The 25435-nt window shown below is 36.7% G+C and overlaps 1 protein-coding gene across 1 annotated transcript in view; it reads left to right on the top strand.

The window, feature by feature from the left end:
• The window catches only part of AK5 (adenylate kinase 5), a gene marked incomplete at both ends in the record, with an annotated part of 88782 nt that overhangs the window by 20016 nt on the left and 43331 nt on the right, over window positions 1-25435 (top strand). The window contains one exon of the mRNA XM_084266352.1: window positions 135-326. Coding sequence (XP_084122478.1) covers window positions 135-326 — 192 coding nt within the window. The remainder of the gene's footprint in view (window positions 1-134; window positions 327-25435) is intronic.

Genomic DNA, 25435 nt, shown 5'->3' on the forward strand with positions numbered 1-25435 from the left:
GAAAATTAATGACTTCATCAAGTTCCAATTTAGGCAAATGTAGCATACCTGAGCCTTGCCTAATAAAGGAATTACTGAAGCCCTGTAGTGCTGGGTCAACTTAATCACACACTTTTGAATTGTTCTTTCCGCAGATCTGTACACCAGATTTGGTGGTGTTCCTGGCATGTTCCAGTCAAAGGCTGAAAGAAAGACTACTGAAGCGTGCTGAACAGCAAGGGAGACCTGATGATAACCTGAAAGCCACACAAAGACGACTAATGAATTTCAAGCAGAATGCTGTCCCACTGATTAAGTATTTCCAGGAAAAAGGGTTAATTATAACAGTAAGTCCTTTACTATATACCTCTGAACACTTGGTTGGTATGGTTATTCTTGAATTCTTGGACCTTTTCCATCAAAATAAATTAGATGAATCAAATTATGGTTTAGATATACACCATGGTTGCTAAAAGCAAAGTTTCAGTTTGCTGAGAGGGTGTTTTCTGCAAAATGCTGTAACACAGAGCAGAAATCACGTGCATGTAGATGACACGATAAGCACCATGTCAGTTCTTTGCTGCAGGCATATATTGCTTTGCCAACTAGTTGCAAACCCTTTGCTCAGAAATTATTTGCATGAAAGAAGAGCTTGTTTTGAAACACTGTTTGCTACTCCAGTGCCTGGATTTTCATCTCTTGCAAATAGTCATGTGCTTTTTGGATGGCTGTCTTGAGAGGGGAGGAAGGCAGAAAACAACCCCAACATTCTAACAGAAAACATATCTTGAGCTGGATTAAATCAGTGCAGTTTCTTCAAGGAATAAATATGTTTAGCTGTTGACCAGCTCCAGTAAATGAAAAGTCCTTAAATGATTTTATCATGGGTTAAATATGCCTTTTACGTGGTCTTCTATACACTTTAGCATGTCAGATAAAAAAAATTTGATGACAAGAAAATTGCAATGTAAAATAGACCTCTTGGATATCAGTAAGAACACAGATTTCTGCAATACTTGGGGCAAGACAAAATGTCTCTAAATACAGAACACAGCAAAAGCTGCTTTCATAAATAAAGCCAGAAGTATTTTATGGAACTATGGTTAGCAAGTACTGCTGAAGTATCTAAGGGCTTAGTGGTGATGAATTCGATGAGCAGTTGACAGCAGTTGAATTTTTGATATGTTCTACATTATGGACTGTGTCTGGTTGAAATAGTGCACGGTACCATTAATAGTGCACAGTACCATGCACGTGGTACCGTGAGAGCACAGGTGGCTTATTGTGTTTCTTTTGATAGCCTAAAGAACCTAGGGGTTGGTATGTTCTCTTCACAGCAGATATGACTTATGCTACATGCTGGACTGATTCATGAAGGATCAAAGCATCCTTTATTGCAAAATCATCTAATGACGTTGGTAGTCTTAATAATGCTTTTTAACATGTTTCTGAATTTCTAAATGAAAATCCCAGGAAATTACTACACTGTTTTCTGCAGAGAGTATCTTTTCTGTTTGAGGATTTTGACTGACTGGGATGAGAGGACTAGAATTCTTGGAAGTTGTTCTTCATTATTGAGGAAATGTGTATTTTCTGACATTTCTGTAGCCTTTGAAAGTACTCCTCCTGTAGAAAGCATACTTAGCTCTTTCAGAGAGAACGTGTCTTTGTACGTAAAGCATATGGGGCATCTGAATAGAATTTGCTTTCTGTTATGATGCCTGTAAAACAGCAGATGTTTATGAGATTTTGTCTTCTATTTTTTAGCTCAGCTTCTCAAAAGTTCTAAAGGTAATTTAAATTGCAGTGTTCATATTATTTAACTTTTTTTCTTTTTGAAGAAATCAGATGTTTGGGATGGGTAGGGAAATGTGAAAATGGTATCATGGCATGCAATACCGTCCACTGCAGGACAAGGAAACAACATGTGCAGAAAGCACTAACTTGGCAATATGTCAAAGTAGTTTGTAAAATGAAAAAAATCTATAAGATTTAACTTACTAGTTAACAATATGGTATCTACTGTGTATTAATATAATTTCAAAGAAATCTAGAAAATACTCTAGATTTACATCGGGGTAGAAGAAGATTAGAGTTTGGGAAGGAAACGTTCACCTGTCATTAGAGCTCCTACAGTGTAATTGTGTTTCTCTTGTTGCAAAATCAGGATGCTTTAGTAAAACCAAGTCCTGAGAATTAGATATGTGAATAATTTTTATGGCCAGGGGATAAAAGGATCCCTTTCTGTAGATGTTAAAGAATACATATGCCAGACCTCATTTCCATAGAATTTCATTGCATACAGAAGATACGTTTTGCAGTTGCCCAAGGCAACTAAATTAGTGGTGTATAAAAGAAAATGGAGTATCTGGGAAAGGAGTAATAAGAAGAGATTAGCATGCATACTCCATAGCAAGAAAGCAACAAAAAATTTCTACAAAAGGGCATTCTTTAATAACACATGACCTTGAAGCAGAGGAAGCATATGCTAACTCCACATAGAAAACTACGTATTATTAGAGCAACTTGTATAAAGTAATGTCTCTTAAAAAAGGTTTTTTTGTTACCATTTTTTGTTTTCTTAGTGCTGACTTTATAGATCAGCATTATCTATAGAATTTTTACATTCTTCTGACAACATCATTTCTATTTATATGTTCATTTTGTTAGGAATTTTTTTGTCCAATGGGAAATCTAGGGATGTTTCCACCATCTTCCTGTCCTATTCCTTTAAGCAAACATCAATGAAGATAATAGATGTTTTCTTAATCCAAATGGCTTTGATCCCATTGTCTTATTCACTGATGAACTTGAGCTTTCTTTTGGTTTTGGGACAGAAATCATGTAATTTTTCATAGCCTTTCATCAGTGGAAAAGACATAGTTTTCTTATAAAGCCATAGGATCCAAGAACCACTGCACTCTTCATCACCACCTTCTCCTGGTGGAACCCTTGTATCTTCAGTTTGCCTTTACTAGTATACATCTATGTAGCACACGTAATATTAACACTTCTACATACATTGATGCACTTGTGCACACTCTTCCCTACAGAAGGAGGATGCAAGAACAAAAATGACAGTTATCCTACTGATTATAACTTTGAACCTGGAAGGCATTGAAATATTATGCAAACGAGAACAGTATAAGAACTAGAAGAGCATAAAATAGAATTACACTACCCTACACTAGAGGAGTCAATCCTTGAGGCAAGATCAGCCAAGGTCAGTGTTGACCAGGAGGGGGAAAAAAAAATTACATTTTTCTTAACCGCCTATCTGCATCTTGTCAGTGCTATTCAAAGCTCTAAATCTAAATCTACCCTGCACCACAACTCTATTCACTACTCAAATTTTAAACATATACTTAAATATATTGTTCTTCATGAGTAAACATACCAAAAGAAAAATTCACTGAAATCTAACTAAACATGATTAATGAGCAGGTATTTGATATAATTATAATCCACTGTTAGGCACTGTATGAGTAAGAAAATAAAAATCTCTATTCCCAAAGAGTAATAATTTTCCTGCTCCAACATTTATTCCATTCTGTTCTTGACATATTTTGGAAATAAAGAAATAAAAATCACATTTTTTATTTCAGGTCTTATTGGTTAGGTTACTGAGGTGTAATTCTTTCCCTTCATCTTTTTTTCCACCCTTCATCTTTGATAATTTTATACAGTACATCGCTTACACGTGTTTGCTACTCTGTATGCCTTATATTTTCAGTCTGTACATGGTATCCCTGCTCTCAGAGTCTGATCCAGGTTTCTGGTCTCAAGGAAAGAAGTGAAGGCCCAGCTACAGAACTTCTGAGAAACAGGAAGATACAACTCTGTCCTTTCTGAAAAACGCCTTTGAAATAACAAAGTTGGAATATCCAAAATTTTGTCATTGTTGTTCAAATTGAACAGATCTGTAAACTTCATTATAACCAAGAAAGAGAAGGAAATATCTAATATTTTCATGAACACACAGTCTGTGTTTAAAATTCTAGCAAAGGTCTTTTCTCAGTAGGTCTAACAAAACCTGGTTTAAGTCAAATTTGATTTCAGAAGGTATCTGAATAGTAATAGATGTCACAATATTGGGCAAGGAGTATATAAATAGATGTATATGCTAGCACTTCTTATACCAGTAACTTTTCCAAAATCTTAGAGCATTTTTTGTTGTTTATCTGGACGATAACTAAGCCACAAATTACTGGGAGGGGGAAAATGTTAGATTAAACTATAAAAAGGAGATAATGTAAATGCTTCTGCAAGTACTCTAATGTATATCAGCAGACTTCAGTTCTGAACACAGCTCAATCTATTCCCATATCCTTCCTGCCATTTAGCAGTTATGTACACAGCCATGCCCAATAAACCAAGGCTACTGTTCAGGTAAGGTCATGAGTAGATTACTTCAAAACAAAAGGGTCCATGAACTGCAAAGTTCTACACAGTACCCACTGTTCAATTAAAAACACAGGTGGTTCATATTCACCTATGAGAACTGTTGTTAGATACTTTGTTATTTTGGCTAAAATAGTCCTGGAGATACAGTATGGTACAAATTCAGTTTCTAACAATGATTTATAAGGGTTTCCCTTTCTCTTTTTTCTTTCTCTCTTTTTTAAAGTTAGATAGTAATGGAAAAGGCTAATAAAGGGGAAAAAAGCCCCAGACTAATCCTTATGTTAATAATGTACTTTAATGCTTTTAATGTTTTGTGAGAGTGAGCTAGCTTGCTCTGGAAAAATGTGCTGTGAGTTACAAATAATAAAAGTTAATCCTTCTCCCTATCCCCAACCCTGGCACCAGCCTAGAGAAACTGTGTTTCAAGAGAAAATTGGTTTGTGTTAGCTGAAGTTCTGGTCCAGCACATATTTGTTGTCTGGTGAGAACTTACTGTTAAAGGAGATACTATTAAAGGAGTTTACGTTCACCTAGAAAGAATCACCTAGAAAATGTAACTGAAAACTGTTTTACTGTTTTGTTAAATTAAAAATACATTTTTATCCTGGACATTATATTGATGTTTCATCATTATTACACCTGCTGTATGAACTACCTAGCCCTTAAGAACTGTGGGATAAAGTTCAAGAAAATACATTCACTGCCCTTTGAATAAATTACTGAGAAGGAAAATTATTCTAACTAGGAAACTTTTTCATTTTCATTTACATCCCATCAGATGTAATTCAACCTACTGCAGGGAAATTTAAAAAAAAAACACCAATACAAAGCATAATGAACAAACCATTGTAGCACTTGTATCATAATGTCCCTAACTCTAAGGCATAAACAAAATATCTCACAGAAAGCAGCCTCTTTGCCTAGAAGAAATGTTTGGTATTTTTTCAGCTCGACTGACTCAGTTATGTTGTTCTCAGTCATAGGGATGAGCTATATTCTGGTGAGAAAGGAATGAGAATTCAGAGAATAGTAGATGGTGCCCACACAGTGAGAAATACCAGAGTTGTACTCCTTTTTACTGCTAATTCACTGAGGAAAATGCAAGAAAGAATTATGGCTAATTTTCATACAATGAAGCTACTGGTGGCAATCGTCCATATTCAGCAAAGTAAAAATTTTGACAATGCTGTTTTTACTGCTGGTTTTTTGGTAGAAGAAAAATTAGAAGTGAGGGCAGCAAGGTAATATGCAGGATTTGTATCTCCAAATAATCTGTATTCCAGAAAATAGTTATTTGTATCAAGACAAAACTAGCTGTGGGAAGAGCATCAGATAGAGGAGAAGTTCGGTGGAACGGAAAAGGCAATTAAACTTCAAGTTTCTACTCTGCCTTATTCAGATGGATTTTAAATCTCTGCTATTCCTATACCAGCAATATCACACAGCTGTTGGTTATTTTGAAAGGGATCTCTCTATCTTCACTTTATCTGGACTCTAATCTGGTATAGATACTGATATAGTCATTGGAAAGATCATCAGGTTACAAAAGTCAGTCACAGTTATTAAAGCTGTTCTCATAGGGCTTAGTTCATTGTAGAACATATCCATTGGTCCAGGCAGAAAAAAAATCACAGAGCCAGGCATCATAGCAGTGAAAGTATCTCTCAGTACAAACAGGATTAGGCCCAGCCTGCCTTATTTATAATAATTTTACATAAACATAGTGCTTCTGTGTCACAGAACCACAGAATGTTAGGAGTTGGAAGGGATCTCGAAAGATCATCTAGTCCAACCCCCCTGTCAGAGCAGGATCACCCAGACTAAATCACACAGTAACACATCCAGGCAGGTTTTGAATGTCTCCAGAAGAGACTCCACAACCTCTCTGGGCAGCCTGTCCCAGTGCTCCATCACCCTCACAGTGAAAAAGTTTCTCCTTACATTAACATGGAGCTTCCTATGCTCCAGCTTGTACCCATTGCCCCTTGCCCTATTGCTGGCCATCACTGAGAAGAGCCTGGCTCCATGCTCCTGCTTCTTGCTCTTTATATGTATAACCATTAATGAGGTCACCCCTTAGTCTCCTCTTCTCCAAGATAAAGAGGCCCAGATCCCTCAGCCTTTCCTCTGTAGGAAGGTGTTTCACTCCATTAATCACCTTGGTGGCCCAGAAATGAACACAATATTCCAGGTGCAGTCTCCCCAGGGCAGAGTAGAGGGGAGAAGAGTCAACCTTGTAGTGTTAAAAAGTCTGTGTGTATTAAAAAACAAGACAAACAAACCCAACTGGCTTTAGTGAGACAGAAATGCTAAATATTAAAAGAAGTCTCTGGACCTTATTTAAATAGCCAGGACAGGGCAGCATCCTGTGGCATCAAATGCTGATTTTACTGGTATATTTATTGTCTCGCTTGTCCTTTTAGGGAATTTACCATGCCTATGCACAACATTAAAATGACATTCAGATTAGTCAGAGGAGTAAAGAGAACCCAGAAAAAGCAGCTGAAGCCGGAAATGGATTTTGAGCACAAATTTAGAAGTTAAATAGTTGCATGTGAGGGAAATAACTTATATAGCTGTCTGCCCTCATTAGCATCAACCAAGCCTAATGGCTGTCAACTGTCACAGAAAAATTCCCCAAGGACCCATGTTATATAAATTTTTCTCTTGATTTGGTTAAAAAAGGAATTTTGCTATAGCACCGCACGGTGACATGAACTTGAGCTACAGTCTGGGACTTAACAATACGCTGATGAAAATACCAGTTGTAATCCATTTCTAAAGGTTCTGTGCTACCATACAGCTGTCCAGCTTGAGGTTTTGGTTTGGGCTGTTTATTTCTTTATCTAAGTGTGAATACTGATTCCATAGGACTTTCAGTTACCAGTTACTCCTTTAAATCTTGTCCCCTCCCCAGACAAATGTGGGTCCTACATTCCCCTTTCAGCAACAATGAAATGCAGATTTTATAGCAAGCTGTTACACAAAAGCACGATGTGAACCTCCATTCTGTTTCCAGGACCTGATAGCCACTGCCAGGCACTTCTCCCAAACCTGAACCCAGCTCCAAGAATCTTCTTCTCAGTGGAGGAACATGCATCTGGTCTGGCAGAACACAGAATGACTAGCTGCTCTTGTTTTTACAGTGGTGATACTTGCTAACATCTATGCAGTTTTGCACTAAACAATCTTTAAAAGGAAAATTAAAAAAAACCCTACACCCCCTTCTCTGAAGTAACGCTAGGAATAGAGACTGTTAGCCACCACCTCCCCCGTGTGCTCTCACGTCTCTGCTGCAGGCTCAGGATCTCATTTACATGCCATCTGATGCCTTGGATCTTGCATTTTTGGCTGCAAAATTATACAGACTTAGCAGGAATGGTTTCACTCAAACCTAGCCATGTCTGCATCTGAGCACAGCTTTTCTCCCCACAAGTCACATATGTGGGAATGAACTTGCTTTGCTTTGTAGACAGTACTGAACTGAGATTTCCCATTAATTAGCTGAATGCCACCAATATATTTTAAAATGCCTCTCAGTTGTATTAAAAATACAGCGGTCACAAGCACATTCTTCTGGGGACATGTTATATGTGCTTATAACATGATTACTAGGGTGGCTTTTCAGGGTACTTCTGGTTTCTTGGGCATGACCAAGTAGGGGTGTAAAGGGGCAGTCAGTTAGCTTTGAATGTCAGCTTGCACAAAACTTCAGTGTTTTAGGAACATTTCAAATGAGATAAAGAATGTAGGCTATTTGTGGAAACCTCAAGACCAGACGTTTTGTTTGAGATTCAGTCTTCCCTGTTTTGTTGCATAGTTCCTAAATATTATCTGGCTCTGTGAATGTATATGCTTATCTAGTAATGAAAAAAATTCTCTACAAGGAAAATGAGATGTAGAATAGGAAATAATTACTAACACGTTTGATACGTTCACAGAAATATTGGGATATGAGAAAGAACCTGGAACTATTTCCTGTGGAACTGATGAACTAGAGAAAGTTTATGCGTCACTGCTATGGTTCTACACTGTATCTCAACCCTACTTTTGTGTTACTGCTTTGTAAAGTGTTTTGAAGAACATACAAAAGAAAGCATATAAGTGAAACTTATATAGAAATGTGTCTAAAACTGTAGATATATGTACATTTTGTATGTGAGATAGAGGAGTAATTTGTGCGTATGTGGAAGCATGTGCGTAACACACACTTTCCAAGCTTCAAAATATTTTCAGCCTCTGATTGTATGATTTATGTCAACAAGTTAAGTATATCAGAAACATTAATGCCTGCCAGAGAATGACCAGGCTTGGAAACTTGCCATCTGTGCATATTTGCAAGCATGCAGAGAAACCTTGAGGGTGGAAATTCATCGCTGAGGTGAATAGCATTGGTGCAACAATATGTCCTTTTTTAACGTTGGAAGCATGGCTATTTAAATAAATATCAACTTTTAAAATTTGGATTTGCCCCCTGTACCTCCAGTAGTTTGAATAAAGAAGTACTCTTTGAAAAAGAGAAATAAACTCTAAGAAGTCTGGCTAGAGATTTACCCATTAATTAATGCATGAGTTGAGCTGATTTAGCAAGTCCAGAGAGAGGGGATGCTGTTTCTGTCATCCATACTGGTCCAGATTTACCCATTTCTGGCACTGTGAAAGCTGATCCATATTTAAAATTAAGAAAGTTTTTTTACAGATCTGAAGCTGAAGCTGAGACAAGTAATTAAGAGAAGTTACCAAGCAGAGAAATGAACTGTAAGAAACTTAAAATAATATGCCCTACATATTCTTCAAGTTGTTTTAACAGTTCATCTTAAGGTAATTAAGTTGTGCCCTTTGGATGAATATGAGCTTCTCATTTTCTTTTTGTGGTTAAAGTGAGGCTTAAAGAATATTAATTTTCCTTAGTTAGAGGAAACATATTAAGAAACCAGCCTGGGAAAAAAGCCTCACCTCTGGGATGTCCTTTTATATCGCACAGGAACAGTTGGTATCCATAAGCAAACTTTCCTATAGTAAACCACTACACCTGTTGTTGAGAACATCCAGCAGAAGCAGTAAAACTCCATTTCAGCTTTGCTGTAATGTTAAAATACCACGTTCTTACCAAATGTTCCATTAGTGATTTCCAGCTCTGCTTACCACTGGTGGATCTTCCTTGTGAAAAGTTTATAGTCAACAACTTCCTGATTTTATGCTGCAATTTGATGGAAAAATTTTGGATATCAACTCATGCAATTTGAGTCGGTAGAATCAGGATGATCTTTCAGCTCCTGACACAGTCCTATTGAAATTTTACTACATCTGGCAGCTCATGCCCTACAGTTTCAGTATTTAACATCCTTATTTCCTGAATCATTTGCAATTGTTAAATGTTTTTAAGAAAGCTGAAGAGCTACTCATCTGTTGTGTGTCTTGGGAACACACACCACCAGGGAGTACTAAAGTAAGGACTATAGCCTCCTCCTAGCCCATCTTCCCCTTTGCAGAATATCCTTTTGAATGTTTCTGAAAACTCTTGGGAGGACTTTTTTTTCTAATGCAACTAAAGAATATCTATGAACTAGTGCTTTGAGGTATGAAATACTTCAGAATTAGGAAGCACCACTATGGTGTTAACTCAGCACTTCCGTGAAGTTATATATCCTTGCTTCATAAAATCACAGCTATTTTGTTCCTTATAACTGTGGTATATCATTTAGTATTAGCACAAACATCTCTGCACTATGTTGCCTTGTATCACATAGATATAACCTAAAATTCTTAGCAAAGACTCTCTTGTGGATCCTTTGCAGTTTGGCTTTGCTATAACTAAGCATATTTCCTTTATCCTCTTGCAGAATTATCATCCTTCCTGCTCTGAGGGTTAACATTTGCACCATTCCATCTGATACAGGGCTGCAGTTTGTTTCATTAATGGCCAGTGAACATAACTATCTGTACGCTTTGTTGTCACCTTATCCCATTCTGCAATTCAGTAGTCTACTTAAATAACAGAATAGGAAAGGAAGCCTCACAAGACATGACTGTAACACTGCAATCACAACTATCATTGTAATTTTCTGTGAAGGAAGAGCTGTTGTCTCCATTCTCAATTGTTCATCTCTTTTTATGCCAACATGGTCATTCATGCCAGCCACAGTATAGCAAATAGAGGACTTAATGCACAAAATGTGGCATCTTCTTGCTGTAACTTGCTATAATCAGTTATTTATATATCTAAGATTGTTCATACATACATTATCCCTTGATTCTTTTTGTTAAAATATAATTGCTAAAATTACATTTGTTTAGGCAAATCTTAGCGATTTTTTCCATTATGTCCTCTACTGTACTGCACCTCCTGTCTTAACCAGGATGTCAGATGGAAGATTCACATTCCCATTTTCAATACCAGTACTTCAAAATTCTCTGCTCTATCTAGCATAACAAGTCTTGCCTTTTCTTGCATTCTACCATCCACTGTGTTTTGCTAATAATAAAAATTTTGTAATGCTGATGTCATCTCCCTAGTTTCCTCCTGTGTCCTACCTTCTGTAATTTTTTGTCTGCTCTACTGAAAACAACAGGCTTCAGTATATGTGCAGAGTCTGTACTAAAAAGTATCCTAGAATGTGGGCAATATGGTTTTTAGTGGAGTTGCTTATTAAATTTATCAGTTGTTAATACACAGGAAAAAAAAATCCAGTAATCCTTTTTGTATCTGCACTGTATTGCAAGAATCTCACTCTACAGGTTCTATGTAATACAGATCCACATAAACCCAAGGCAGCTCATTTCTGTTTCTTTTACAAGAACATTCTCTCTGCTGTCCTCCAGGCTACGTATGTAGCCTCAGGTGGCTGTAATGGCTGTTAAAGGTTTTGTGGGTACTTTAGCTTTCATCTCTGACCCTGTTCATGGAGGTGCAAGGAAAAATGAACTCAATTCCAGTACTGTGAAGAAAGGCTTTTCTTCATTTATGCAATTCATGTTATTTCATATCTCTCGAACTTTAGAAAGAGGGTCAGCAACCGTGTGAATTCTGCTATGAGCTTGGTTTTAAGAACGATTCATTATATCCTGGAATGATAGCCAGGAGACCACTCCTTAGAAAAATCACTAAATTTAGTGGTGTGAGCATGATACAGAGTAAGTTAAACATATCTGGATATTCTCACATATGTGAAGGTAGGGCTTGGTAACGGAGACCACGCCAGTCTCTGGTGGAAAGATGCCTCTATTAGACCCTCTAGCTCAACAACCATTTATGGTAGAACTTTCAGTACAATTTATTTGATAGTTACTTGTTAAGGCTGCACAATGATTTGTTCGAACCCAATTGTGATAAAGAATTAGTATTTACAAGATATGTTAAGAGTTACAGTTGCTCTTTTACATTGAGAAGAATTAGGAAAAAAATAAGCAAAAATCCTTTTTCCCACATGAGTTGCACAAGCAGGGTGAACTTTGCTGGTTTAAAAACAGAACACACACACACACACACAGACACACACAAAAAAGGCCCCTGAAAAAAGTTTTACTGAAAGACAAATGAAATTTAAGATATGAAACAAGACCTAAATCTAACCTTTTCAAAGTGCACAATTTGGCATGAGAATGAAAAAGGATAAAGTCTTAAACTGGGAAAGAAACTTGCAATAATTTATTCACCAGAGTAAGGATGGGACATAAGTGTGTAGAGAGTGTCACACTCTGCCTAAGTGACTCTGTATTTATAGAAGTTGTACAGCTCAGAGAAGGACAGATAGGAAACCCTTTGCAGAATAAAACAATTCCTTGCAGAGCCAGCATATATAAACGAGCTCTCTGTAGACACCCACTTCCCATGTTGGAGGCAGGAGGATGTCAGCTACATCCTATGACCCAACGGAGGGTTTTTTGGAAATGGGACCTGGTTTGTTCAGTGTAGACTTTTTGTTTGATGATTGTGTTTAGTCAATTCCCCATCTCCCCTTGAAAACTTCTAATATAAAGTAAGCTTTGCAAATGATTAGGAACTGTGTCTAAATTAGTTTTGTTTCCTTTTACAGTATAGACTGCTCTGAAAAAATCAGACATTTCACTTCTTTGGAAGTTTGGACAGCGACTTCCAAAAGCTTCACTATAGACCAAGCTAAAGGAAACTTTCCTTTCCTCCTTAGCCATACTAACTGTATGGAATGCTGTCATTGTTTCAACTTGAGACTCTGAAAACTAGTTTTAAGAACTAGAAAATCTGAACTGTCTTGAAAGTTCTGCAAATCTTGTCTTTGTTCTATAAATTATAACAAGTCCTCTTTTAGAGAGTCTGATACTTCCTGCTTAACATTTATCATACCCATTGGAGAAGACTATGTGCCTTAGAATGAAAAAAAAAGGAATTTCCTTTGATATAATACTCCATAAGACTTAGAAGATCCAGTAAGTTTTACAATATGCAAAAGGAAGGAATTGGAACTGTATTGATGATTAATAATTAAGATCTGTTTGGTGAGACCCCAAAATTAATTTGCCTATGTGCACAGTGCAATGTCATGTATTATATTACTTAAAGATGGGACAGGTAGCCATGAATGTCAGAAAAACAAATTAACCTAACAGATTCAGGCTAAAGAGAATCTGAAATTACTTTTTTTAAAAAAGATTTTTACTGTAAGATTACCCAAGCAATTCTATTCAGAATTAAGACCAAAAAAAAAAAAAATAGAAATGGAAAGAAATATTTAAAATACATTGTTTTCTATCTCACTATGGCTTAAACCACAAGAGGAGTGTGGGGAACCTAAAATACCCTCCAATCCCTTCTGTAAGCAAAAAAAAATGGAGGTGTATTCACACTATCTTATTTTTTTACTTGAAGTAATTCTGCTGCAAATGTAATGAAATCTGCATTTTCTTGAATGGCTTTTCTTTAATTAAAATCTTGAACAGCAAAATATGCAGTAAAAGCTATCTTTAAGCCTTGCATCAAATTAATTAAACATCACAATACTTAATAATAAACTTGTTCTACCCTTATAAAAATTGCATATTAACACTTCCTTAATTTACTGACTATATTCAAATTGCTTGTACACATTCACTTTACGACTTTTCAGAGCATCTTGATCAATATGAACTATAGATAATCTTAGGAACTGTCATATATATCTCATTTCTCATATCTTTGTTTCTAAGAAACACACAAGAATTCCTGTTTACACCTTGAGTTGCTTTAAACAGTGCTTCCACAAGCTTATACCCAAGTCATTTTCAATTATTAGCATAAACATGCATTAATATTTAGTCATAATTGTATAGCTGTTCCTTAAATGTTTAGAAGCAGAAAATGCAATTAAACCAATGTTTCTCCTAAAGCCTATCCTGAATCCAAACTAAACCAATTTTCCAGGGTCCATAAGTGTGTCAGAGCCTATGCCATTCACTCTGTCTGGATAGCATGAATGGTTTTAATAACTCTATCAATAGTAAAATTTCAGAAATAGGAGAAAGGCAACCATAAATCAAACATTCATTATGCTAAGGTAAATGAAAAAGAATGAATAAGTGTTAAATGTTCAAAATAGCTATTATTTCTAGCAACAGTTTGAATTGTAGTCAGTACTATGCTTGTGAATGTTGAAAGGGGTACACCTTCTGTACACTTTGAGCTGACATATTACAAAAGTAAGAACACCTGATTTTCTAATTTGCTGCCCATGCTTTGCCATAATCCCAGTAGAAATTAATATAATTGTACAACTGTAATATTGAGAGTATTCTGCTAAAATAATCTGGGGTTGAAACAGTCCAAAAAATCCCATAGTAGTCCTAGGCAGCAGATGGAAAGGTACATACTCACAGGTATTTGTCTGCCATTTTGTGTGATAACATTGCAAACAACCATAGTGTGAGACACACCATGATACAGTCTCATCAAACGAAAAAGTATAGCAAAGATGAAGGAGCTGCAGTGATAGCAAATACTAGCTGTGTGCTACTTTAATATGGAGAAGACCCCCAGTTCATATAGTAATTACTGTTTAAGTAAACGTGAAGTGGATTCTGATTTAGTGTATCAGAAGTCCCAATTTTCTGAAAATTGCAGCAATGATCAGTTATAGCAGTTTTTGTAGATAATGTTGTATAAATACTCAATACAAATTGTTTGACTTGCTTTTGCAAAGAATTACGGATATCTCGAAGATGTATTAGAGTTTCAGGAATTCTGCAATTCCCTTAGCTCAAACTGGTAGCAGATAGCCAAAGGTGAAGTTATGGAATGGTAACAGAAGAAAAATTGTGGAGGCATCATTTCTGTCTTTCTTGGGTTTTTTGGTGGTGGGTTGTTTTCATTTTTCTCCTGCAACACAGACTATTGTCACATTACATGCATTTCTTGACAATATTCTTAACCCTTCCCAGACTTAATTTTCCTAGTCAAGGTAAGTGAGCTGCTTGAGATTTCTGATTGGTACTTTCTATTTCTTTGATCAATATAGTGGCCATTTTCTGTACTACTTATTTGACAGCACAACCCTTGGACATTTCTCATGCCTCTTTTATTTTTAATAAAAAAATGCCTCTTATTTTTTAGTGTTTCTCTAAAATTGTGTTTCATTTAATAGCCTCTGGGTAAAAGTATTGTCAAAAGCTATTGAAAAGTTAAATAAATTATGTCAATCAGATCCACTTTTTTGTTGGATATTTAAAAAATGTTTTCAGTCTACATAATCATGTGGGATTTTGTCCTACATTTGTTTCCAAAAAATACGTGCTAGATGCAAGGATGTCATAGTCTGCAATGAATAAAGCAATAGTTTCTGTCAGTATCTCCTTAGCTTGCCGCTTTCTTTTATAAATCAAATAGTCTCCTTTGTGCTCTGAAACAACATGCTCCAGTAATTTAGACAGCTAAACAGAACTTTCTGGTACAGAAATTAAAATAGCAGTGCACTCACTTGCTGCAGGAAACAAAGTCATGTCCTTCCTGAGGCAGCGTAATTGGAAGTTGGTTTTATGAGCCTACCCTGAACTCAAACTGACATTTACTGAATATTATCCCAAGTTTGGTGTGAGTCATGCTTTTAGAGATAAATAATACATTTCATTGAAATGTAGAACTCTTCAGCTCAAGATGACCAAGGAAGTGCTTATTATCAAGGATTCCATTGCCATTTAGGAAGTTTAATATAGACACCACTACTGGAAACTCTGCTTATCCTGGGTCAGAATTTATTTATATGCACAGGAACTGGTTGGCTAGGAAGTAAAATTTGGTTTTGTCTTCTAGGGGAAGAAGAAGAGCTAGTAATTTTCAAATATTCTAGTTCTTACAATCTGAAATTCCACTTTGAATAACTGCAAATATTGCAAATGAAACAATCTATATTGTCTTAGACAGCTACAAATGGCAAATCTAATGGAAAAAGACCAATCTATAATCTTTTAGTATTTTTCTGTTCAGAATCTCTGCCATGAAAGCTAACAGAAGAAATGCTGGTGATCTTGAAAGGTAAATATTTGGTGCATTTGGCAGCTGTTTCAATGTTTTTCATTGAAACGAAGTGCAAACTATCACTGGAAGAAAATAGTATCCATAAGAAAAAATGTCTTTTATTTCTAAATTTATCTGAAATTTGGTTTAGCTGCCTTATTTGGATGACAGTTGTAGCTTACATGCGCCTTTTCTGAAAAACCGGTGTTGCTGCATTTATTTGGGGTGCCTGCCTGGGATCACAGACAAGGACAATGACTAGGTTGGAAAAGACCTTTAAGATCATCAAGTCCAACTGTCCCTGTCCTCTACATACTGTAGGACCTGATGCTAGAAAGGAATTTGGTTTTGTTAAACAAAAGAGACAGTGATGCAGGAGCTTCAGGAGCAGTACAGGCAGGGGAAAATGCTAATTTTTTATAAATTTAATTCAGAAAAATCTAGCTACATGTCTTGTAGCTTTAGTGCTCATATCCTCTAAGCAGCACTGTTGCACTCAATATTAAAAATAAATAGATATTGAAGAAAGCATTTATTTGAACATATTAATAATCAGAGCTGATTCACTGAGATGGGTGCTCTGGGAACGGGAACATTCCAGTACCTGACCATGTGGTACTGGAGGAAATAGGAGAATTACACTGTAGCAATTGGTCCTTACCAGATTGCTTCCCAAAGAGTTGCTTAGTCTACATGAAATAGGGTGAGCTCCCAGGAAGTTCTGAAGGACACATCCAAGCCCCACCAGAAGTATTCCTAGATAAAGATGGAATAAAAACTACTGGAGGACAAGCAGGATTGCTGTGGAATGGCAAATCAAAGGCATTTGAGGAAAAGTTGGGTGACTCGAGGTTTCTGTAATGTCACCGAGCTGGATATAACAAACTGACAACTACCGATGTTACTGGCTGAGAATCATACAACTTGTTTGCACTGCTCTGCCCTTTGTCTTGGTTTCAGAATGCTGAATTTTATATTAATGCCTCATAATTTGCAGCATCACTGTGAGCTCCAGTAATGTAAGAGGAAAAAAAATACTGCAAGCTGAAATACAGAAGGCTGCTAAACCTGTATGAGGATTTGGAGAGCATCCAATAATACCAGATTCTCTGTAATCAATTATGTCTTTCCCCTTCCTTTAGGGTTAGATGCATTAAAGTAAAAATCAAACAATTTATTCTACATCCAGTGGAGGTGAGAGTAAGATGATCTCTCCCTCAGGCTGAATGTTTTCCTGGGTTCTGCAGAAACAGAGTAACAAATCATGGAGCATCTCCTAACTCAGACTGTAATTCAGTTTTCCATTCAAGTTCTTCAGTAGCGATCTGTCTTGATTCTTGACCCCACTGTTCCATTTCTTTGTAATACCATTTGCCTCTTTAAAGGGAATTTTCTTTAAAAAGTAAATGCATAATGAAAACTACCTCAATGTTGGAATGCATATTTTTTGAAATAAGAAAAAGCGTTTGTGATTTCAAGTTAGAAAAGGTCTCTACATGTCCATGTGCTAAAGCATCTCTTTCTTTGTAATCTTCAAAAATAATTAATATAGGTCCCTTTGCTATAGAATATGCCAAACAGATGTAATATAAAGTGCAAGTTTTCAATCATTTGCAAAGTGAATATGCATAGAGTGTTTATATGTAGAGATGTTGGCTGTACCTATAACTTGCAAAGTTAATTCTAGACATCAAGAAGGCAGGTAACCCAAACCAGAAATGCACAAATCACATCCCTTATGTGAACTAACACATATGCTGCCTAATTCAGTTCTGATTCCTGATGACATCAGAGAGTATTAGAATATTTATTGTAGGGCTCATAGTAATGTAGAGAAATGGCTGAAACATTTTGATTTGTTTATTACTGACTATGCTAAACTAAGCTCAGCTTTAAAAAGTTAGATACATAAATATAGTGGAGGACAATGCCAATTGAAAGCTCAGAGTTCCTCTGAGGAAATGGAAAACACAAGGCAAAAATTATTTCAGAAATAACACAGCAATATATTTGCTTTCCATGTAACAGTCACCAGCCATCCAGACGCATATCCTTATTGGGAAAAGAATTAGCCAGCCAGTGCTCTGAAATATCTGTGGAGACAGGAAGGCTTTGCATCTCAGAGCATTGAGAAGTATGTATGTTCCAATACCACTTTGCAGCACCACTCCCTGCCTCCATCAGCTTCCCCACCAAACAAGTAATTGCTTTCCCCCAGTTCATTAATTTTCTACCTACCGTGCCACCAAATTATTGATTTCTCCCCTCACCCCAGTCAAATCTAGTTCTCCTTCCATTTGCCATTTTCTGCTCTACAAGGGCCTGTAACTGCATGGTGTCTTGCCCATCAGCTCTTGCCACCCCATTGCCTGAGGCGCTCCTTTTTAACAGCTGAAAACTGATATAAGTCAGGGTGTTGCTCAACATGATCACAACATGAAGATAGAACTTCTTTGTTCTGCCTATCAAAAGCTATTACTCCACATAAACCTACATAGACAGGCTATTACTTCTGGTTACTGTTAATTGTTTCTAAGACATGCCATTTACTTGGTGTCATACTGCTCCATATTACAAGTATGGGTGCTGGCAGTAAGTTCTTGACTTTAACACAAAATAATAGAAAATTGCTTTAAGAACAACAAAAAAACCCCAACTCCTTTCTTTTACAATAATAGCATTGTTTATGTACTGCCAAATTAATAAAAGGGAGGTGATTAGCAGTTGAACTACAAACATGCCAAGATACCATCTTTGGTACTGAGGGAATTAACCAGAATGACATATTTTTTTGCATTTCATATCAGATGGAATAAAATCCATACATTATTCAGGGTTTATCTTTTTCTAGAGGAGCAGAGGAGGTATGATGTGTTGGTATACATATTTGTATTTTCACATTTTGCGGTACAAGACAGTTAAATTAGCTGATACTTTCCATTATAACTGTATATTTATTCTTTTTGAGGGTTATTTCAGTTCTCACTAATGTTACTGGAAGATGTTTGAATTTGATGGTTTCATTTTAATTTATTTTTTTTTACCTTGCTAGATTCTGTCTATGCACCTCATGCTCAAAAATTACACAGTTGGCAATCACACCTATTTTGAGCAAATGAGCTCGGGATATACAAAAGCTAGCAGCAGCCCCTACAGAACTGTCAGCTCCACTCAGGGCTGGTGAACGTTCACCCTCATGCTCATTTATAAGTAGCACTCATAGGAATAGACACTTGGATGACAAGTGGAACTTGAGAAAGTCTAATGGTAGAAGTATTCTGAATTGATTTATGAATCCTCTATGGAACTCCTGTGATAAAAAATAAGGTGCTAAGTGGTTTATTTTTTATAAGATAGAGTATTCTCTAGGATTTTAATTATGGTGATAAAATCTTCAATTTGGTTTCTTTTCTAAATTCGTCTGATACCAATTTATGACCTCTGCCAATTGCATATTTTTATAAGTCACTGGTGAGCTCTAATGTAATTTCAGTTGTAGTTTTTCTTCTGTACATGATACAATATCATATAAAAATTAAACTGAGACTTCAGAGCATTTGATATAAAAAGATTAGAGCTGGAGAACGGATTACAAAGAAATATGTGTTTCCTGTGTTCCCTTCCCACCCCCTCAACCCCCCACTTTGGGGTGTTTTGGGGTTTTTTCTGTTTGTGGTGGTCTGTTTTTAAAAAAAGCATCATTAAAAGCACTTTATAATAGGGAAACGTTCCCTGAGTTCCCTGTCCATACATAGCAGCATCATTCCTCAGTTCCTTTGCTTATTAGTTTTCCTATATGAGGTTTCAACTCCTTTTTCCTGTCCTCCCTTCACAATGGTTATTATCCTACCTTACATATTTTTCCTCACATATTTTGCTACTTTTTTTTCCCAGGTTGCCAATTTTATTTTTTTTTTCCCTTTTCCACAGCTCCCTTGAAGTAACAGCACAACTCAATTAGCCTGCAATTATGATGCAAAGCAAACTAGGAATGAAACAACAGTAATAAAGGGATTTCTCTGTGTGTGTCTGAAAATTCTAAGGCAGCACCTATAGGCTGGAGTGTGTGTCTTAATTCACCTTTTAGTATTACCTGTCTTAATTCACCTTTTAGTATTACCAAGGGTAAAATAAAAATAGTTTTTACTCTTTCAGGAGCAAACCCTTACCTAAACCACTCTGAATAAAAATAGTGAGGTTTTATTGTCACAGTTGTAGCCACTGGGACCTGAAAATCATTATAACTTACTCAGTCTTAGGAATCTCTTTGTTACTAGCTAAGGAAGGGACTGTCAACTTTTCAACCAAAAAGTGCCAACACTTGAAGGACAGTGGTACGATCTGACTTCTAAACTAGGTATCTCTGCTGAAAGCATGAAGAAACATGAAGCCATGTTCTCTTTTTTGTGGCTTACCCTCCCTTTTTTTTTTAATTTAAAAATAAACTATTCCTCTATTGCAGGTGATAATATATGGAAGATGTGTCCATTTCCTAAACAATGATTGAGTTGCACTTCCAGGCATAGCTGGTAAATGGCTTATAAAGCCAGAATTGACAGCTATGACTATGTAGAATGTTTTTTAGACTGCAGACTTCCCTGAATTAATTCCTGTTTGAATATATTACTATTTTTCTTTTTAGGAATAGTCTTTAAAATTTTGAAGTCATAGGGAATCTATTGCCAGTTATGATTAATTAAACAACAAAGAAACCGTCATCATAATTAATTTTGCTGCTTACTTCAATTCTGAATTTTTCTGCCTTTTCACCCTTGCATTTTATAGTTTTATCCACTGGATATAACAACTTCTTCTAAAACTTTTCTTTCCCATGGAGAGGTACGGGAAACATTCATGTTTCAGTCTTCTCTGATCTCAGCCTTAATTATTCTTCCATTATCGACATGGTAGTTAGTAATCATTCTCATAGCCCATCTTGGAAGTCTTAGCAGTTTATCAGCTGTGGATATGAGCACTGCACTGAGCATCCAGGAGCTATCACCCCTGCATCAAATTCTATGATGTTATGTTATCATATGTTATCGCTTGGCTTACATGCTGCATTCCTGTTCGTGCATCTAATTAGACCCTCTGACTAAGCAGTAGAGCCCAACTTTTGTCACTCAATTGTTGACTATAAATCTTCCTTCAAAAGTTGCTTTGAGAAAAAAAAATCCCCTATCCTATTTGTGTGACTAGAGGTCTGATGGCTTTTTGTCCACAGCCAAAGATCATTCAAACCCCACAGAAAGGTCCCAAACTGAGGATGTGACTTAAAACACCCCAAAATTCAAAGCAGCTTGGTGGATATTTTTCCTGACCTGCATTACCTGCGGTGCTCAGATGCTTAGCACTGCTCTTGAGGACAAAGTGACAACTTCCTACTGAGGCGAGACCAAGAGGGGAAAAGAGAACATACGAATACCATCTTGTTTGCAACAAATGGGTCTGATAATCAGATCACCTTTAAATGTGCAATATTTTGGGCATTTCTTCAAGTGACATAATATATGTTTCAAGGACTGAGAGAACACTCAGACGTCTATGAATTACAGTTATTGTTGGAGTCTTTGCCTGAAAGGAGAGGAAATAGAGCATTCATCATCCAATTCCTATAATCCTATTTGATTTTGAGGTGGATGGGAATATTGCCATAGAGCAATTAGCCCAACGTTGCTATTTTAATTTGGACAAGGCTTGTTTTCTTTTTGTTGACATACATCACATTCTAAAATAGAGGAAATTTTCATCTACTGTTGCAAATACTATTTAACCAGACCTATTTGCTAGAGGGTTTTTTAATGTTTTCTCCATTTCTAAATATTTCAAAGTGCAAAACCAGGAATTGCCTGAGAATTTGCTGCATCCAAATTTCTTTCTAGTTTTTCTGTACTCCAATTTGAAGCGCTATTATGAATTTCCCCCCCTCCCCCCATTTTGGGGCTGTCATTTTGGATAAACCAGCTGCAAAGACCAGCAGTGTCACTGGGGGTGAATCAGTGCACAGGGGGCAGTACCAGGCTGAAAGATTTCACCCTCACCCAAAATCTAGGTAACTGCAGTTTCCGTGATGCTTGCCCCCCAGTGAAGCTGTGCATGTTTTACTTTAACTCAGTACATGGTATTACCAAACCTCTACCTATCATCATTAATAAGTGAGTTCAACAAGCAATGTTCAACAGCGTGGACAATTTTTCTGTAAAGCTCCTTCTGTTGGCTGGGATTTGTTGGGTGCTTATTTAGAAACACTTATTTTCTGTCAGAGCAGCAAGTACAGCCTGCCTTTCCTAGAGCAATTATCTACACAGAAGACCTAGAAAATATTTTCCATCATTGTTATATATAACACTTTGCCAGCATCAAATTTTCCAGTTCAACAACATTCATGTGAAACAGGGATAAGCTTTCCAAAAAAACCCAACCAACCAACAACTACAAAAAAACCCCAAAACCAAAAGACCCTGTATACTGAGGTATATGACTTCTACTAGTCATCTATTCATTTCATTACTAAATCACACTGTCAGAGCAAAGCAAAACTGTCTGAAACTCAACTAAAAGGAAATCTTGGAAACTTCAGAGATCTGTTCTTGTTCCTACTTTAATCCTTGAGATTTGTTCCCCGAACCAGGTGGGAGCAGAACAGTATGTGGTGTAACTGCAGTGTGTGGGTGTGGTTAATTCACATCTTTCCAAATAATGCTGTATTACCTCTTCCTCCCACAGAAACACCATTATTGAACTGACTGAGGAGAGAGAAAGTAGAAAAAGCCTCTCATACTTTCCTTCATCACAGGGAGATAAATCCTGGAAGCAGAACCACTCACAAAAATGACATGGAGATTGCTGCCCCGCAGCTTCCACATGTTGGGCAAGGGAAGGACTTTACTAGACCCTTATCAAGCATAGCCCCTATATGTAGTTCAGAAAGGTTTGCAAAACCTTTCTTCTTGGCTCAGAGGTTTAGGCTGATTTCTTAAAGTGTTGTGATTCTCTTGTACTCCGAGATCCTCCCTCACCTTTTCCTGCCCCAACAGAACAGAGATAGTGAAGCACAAAAACCCTACTAGTGCCTCATTGAGGGAAAAACTGTAGAATCAGTTCAGACCTCAATCTCCTTTGACCTGACAGATGAGAGACTTTGCTTCTGCATCACTGTTAAAGATCTTATCCATTCAGATAACAACAGAGTTAATAGGTCTTGTGCATTGCAAATGCTTTCAGGGGTATGTTTCATAATTTTTTATTTCTACAAAGCCTTGGCTATAATTAAACTGAGCCATCCATAAAGATACCAGGAGAGATTTTAGTTGCAGAGGGTTACGTTTTGAAGCAAGTAAGGATTTGTTTCCAGTAGGGAAAGCAACCTATTGATTTCAACATGTTCTGCAGAAAATACAAGTTCCACTGCTGTTTGTTCTTTGTGAATAAGGTTGTTTGAGTACCTTTTATGTTTTATTCAAGCCTCCAATAATTATCAAAGGATTTAATTTTAAAATGTTTAGCAATTCAATGAAGTACAGAACTGACACGGTTACTTAGTTTCTTTTAAAAATATTTTCTCTGTGGAAGCCAGGTTTGCCTTCCTGTTGCTCAGGGTATTACAATTCTCATTTTGTGAGGGGAAAACTGAGTCTATGTGCAAGCTTCAAATAATGGTTTTCTTTGGGTGACAATATAGGCTTTCATTACAAAGCCCAGATTTTTCAGAGTACTGAAGCACAGCTGGTGTTCTTTGAATGGAGGAAGTTGATGTTTCAAATTCCTGGAACCTTCTGAACATTTTGAGAATGATCAGTGTTTTCCTCATGGCAAACTGGGTTATTCAGAGGAATGCTACTAATGAGAAAACAAGCCTATCATCTCTCCAAGTGTGATGTGACCTACACAGTAATGATCAGACACAACCTGATGGTGATTTCCTGTTTTTTCTGCATACACATACCCACAAACATCATATTACATGATATATCTTCCCTAGAATATCTAGTGAAATTTGTACATTTTTTACTGAGGAGTGACAGAAGAAAAGCATATCCCCACAACTCCTCAGAGACAGACCAGTGCAGAAGAATTCAGAGATTAATAATATTTTCTCCTCAACAAGGAACTTCCGAAGCTGTTTGTGCACATCAATAATAAATTGCCCAACAGCAGCTCAAGAGCTTCATTTGAGACCTGGGTCAAAACTAAGTCTTGTATAAGAACAAATTAAGATGTGATCGTTCTGATAGGTAAACAGATTTTTTTTTTAATTCTGCTTTATAAATAAAAAATAATCCTTTGAGATTTGATTGACACTGAATGGCAAAAGAACTTCTCAAGAATATCTGCCAGGACATATGGACAACTGTGCTACACCACAAGATGAACTTCTGAGTGGTCCTCAGGGTCAGAGTCAGAAACTCCATGTATTGATAATTGTAGAAGGCTCATCTATGACTCAAATGAACTCTATGGCTGAGCTAAGCATAAAGCCAAATACTAAGACACTAGACATTTAAATCAAGACTAATACCAATTAAGATTTGAGCACTCAGATGGGTGTTGAGAGCTAAGCTTGTTGACAGCAAACTTTCTACAATGTTTGCTTCTATCTAGTATACTCTGGCCTCCCAGAAGCGCCCAATTCATTCTTTGCCTCTTTGGTGTTCTATCCCTTTTTATTAGTTATTTCTGACATCTAAATAATTACTCTTGGGTTGATATTTGCCTCTGAGTTTACCTTGAGGTGCTGATGGAAATTTCAATAAGAAAGCAAATTTCATTACCGTTGACAGAACAGTTAAAGCAATATAGGTAATACATAAGTCATCGTAATGCATAATGAAAAGAGTAATAACTGATTTTGCCATGGTGGGTATTAGATAAGCAATTTGTTACCTCTCTAAAATTAGCTTATTAAGTATCATGCTATATTCTGGAAAACAACTTCATGTCTATGAATCCTCTCCATGGCTTTTCCCTGCCTATTGTTTTATGGTGAAACAGGTGAGACATTGGCAAGACATCTGAAAAAAGGCGTTCAACAGTCTTAGACCTGAAAGAGCAAGCCCACTGAAATTCATGAGCTTGTAATCTCCAGTGTAATGCTTTTCACCCTGGGATTCATTCTGCATCCTAAAACACACCACACTGAAGATACAGAATGACTGAAAATAGCGACACTTATCCAAGGGGGGCATGCACTGAATGACAGCCATTTGATGGGACCACTATTTGCTTGCAGCTCTAACTTAAGGTTACAGCATTCTCTTCTTCCACAGTAATGTACCTGGATTATTCAGGAAATAAGAAAAAGCCCAGAGCGACAGTAATAAAATATGCTTTTTTGGGTTTTTTCTCCTCCAAAGAAAGCCAAATGAACAAAGCTTGATAAATATGATAATAAAACCCACAAACCTACTGTCAACCATATCACCTGGCCATAAAAAGAACCTGTTACAGCTGAAAAAAAACCAACTCCTGAGAATCAGTATTGGGATTCAGGCAAAAGACAGAATATCTGATAAGAGTTTAAAATTTTAAGAAATTAACTATTTGCCATTGCTTTCATGATACGATTAATTTACTAACTCAGCCAATACACTT

This window comes from Gallinula chloropus (assembly GCF_964237585.1).
Source record: "Gallinula chloropus genome assembly, chromosome: 6".
Classification (NCBI taxonomy): domain Eukaryota; kingdom Metazoa; phylum Chordata; class Aves; order Gruiformes; family Rallidae; genus Gallinula; species Gallinula chloropus.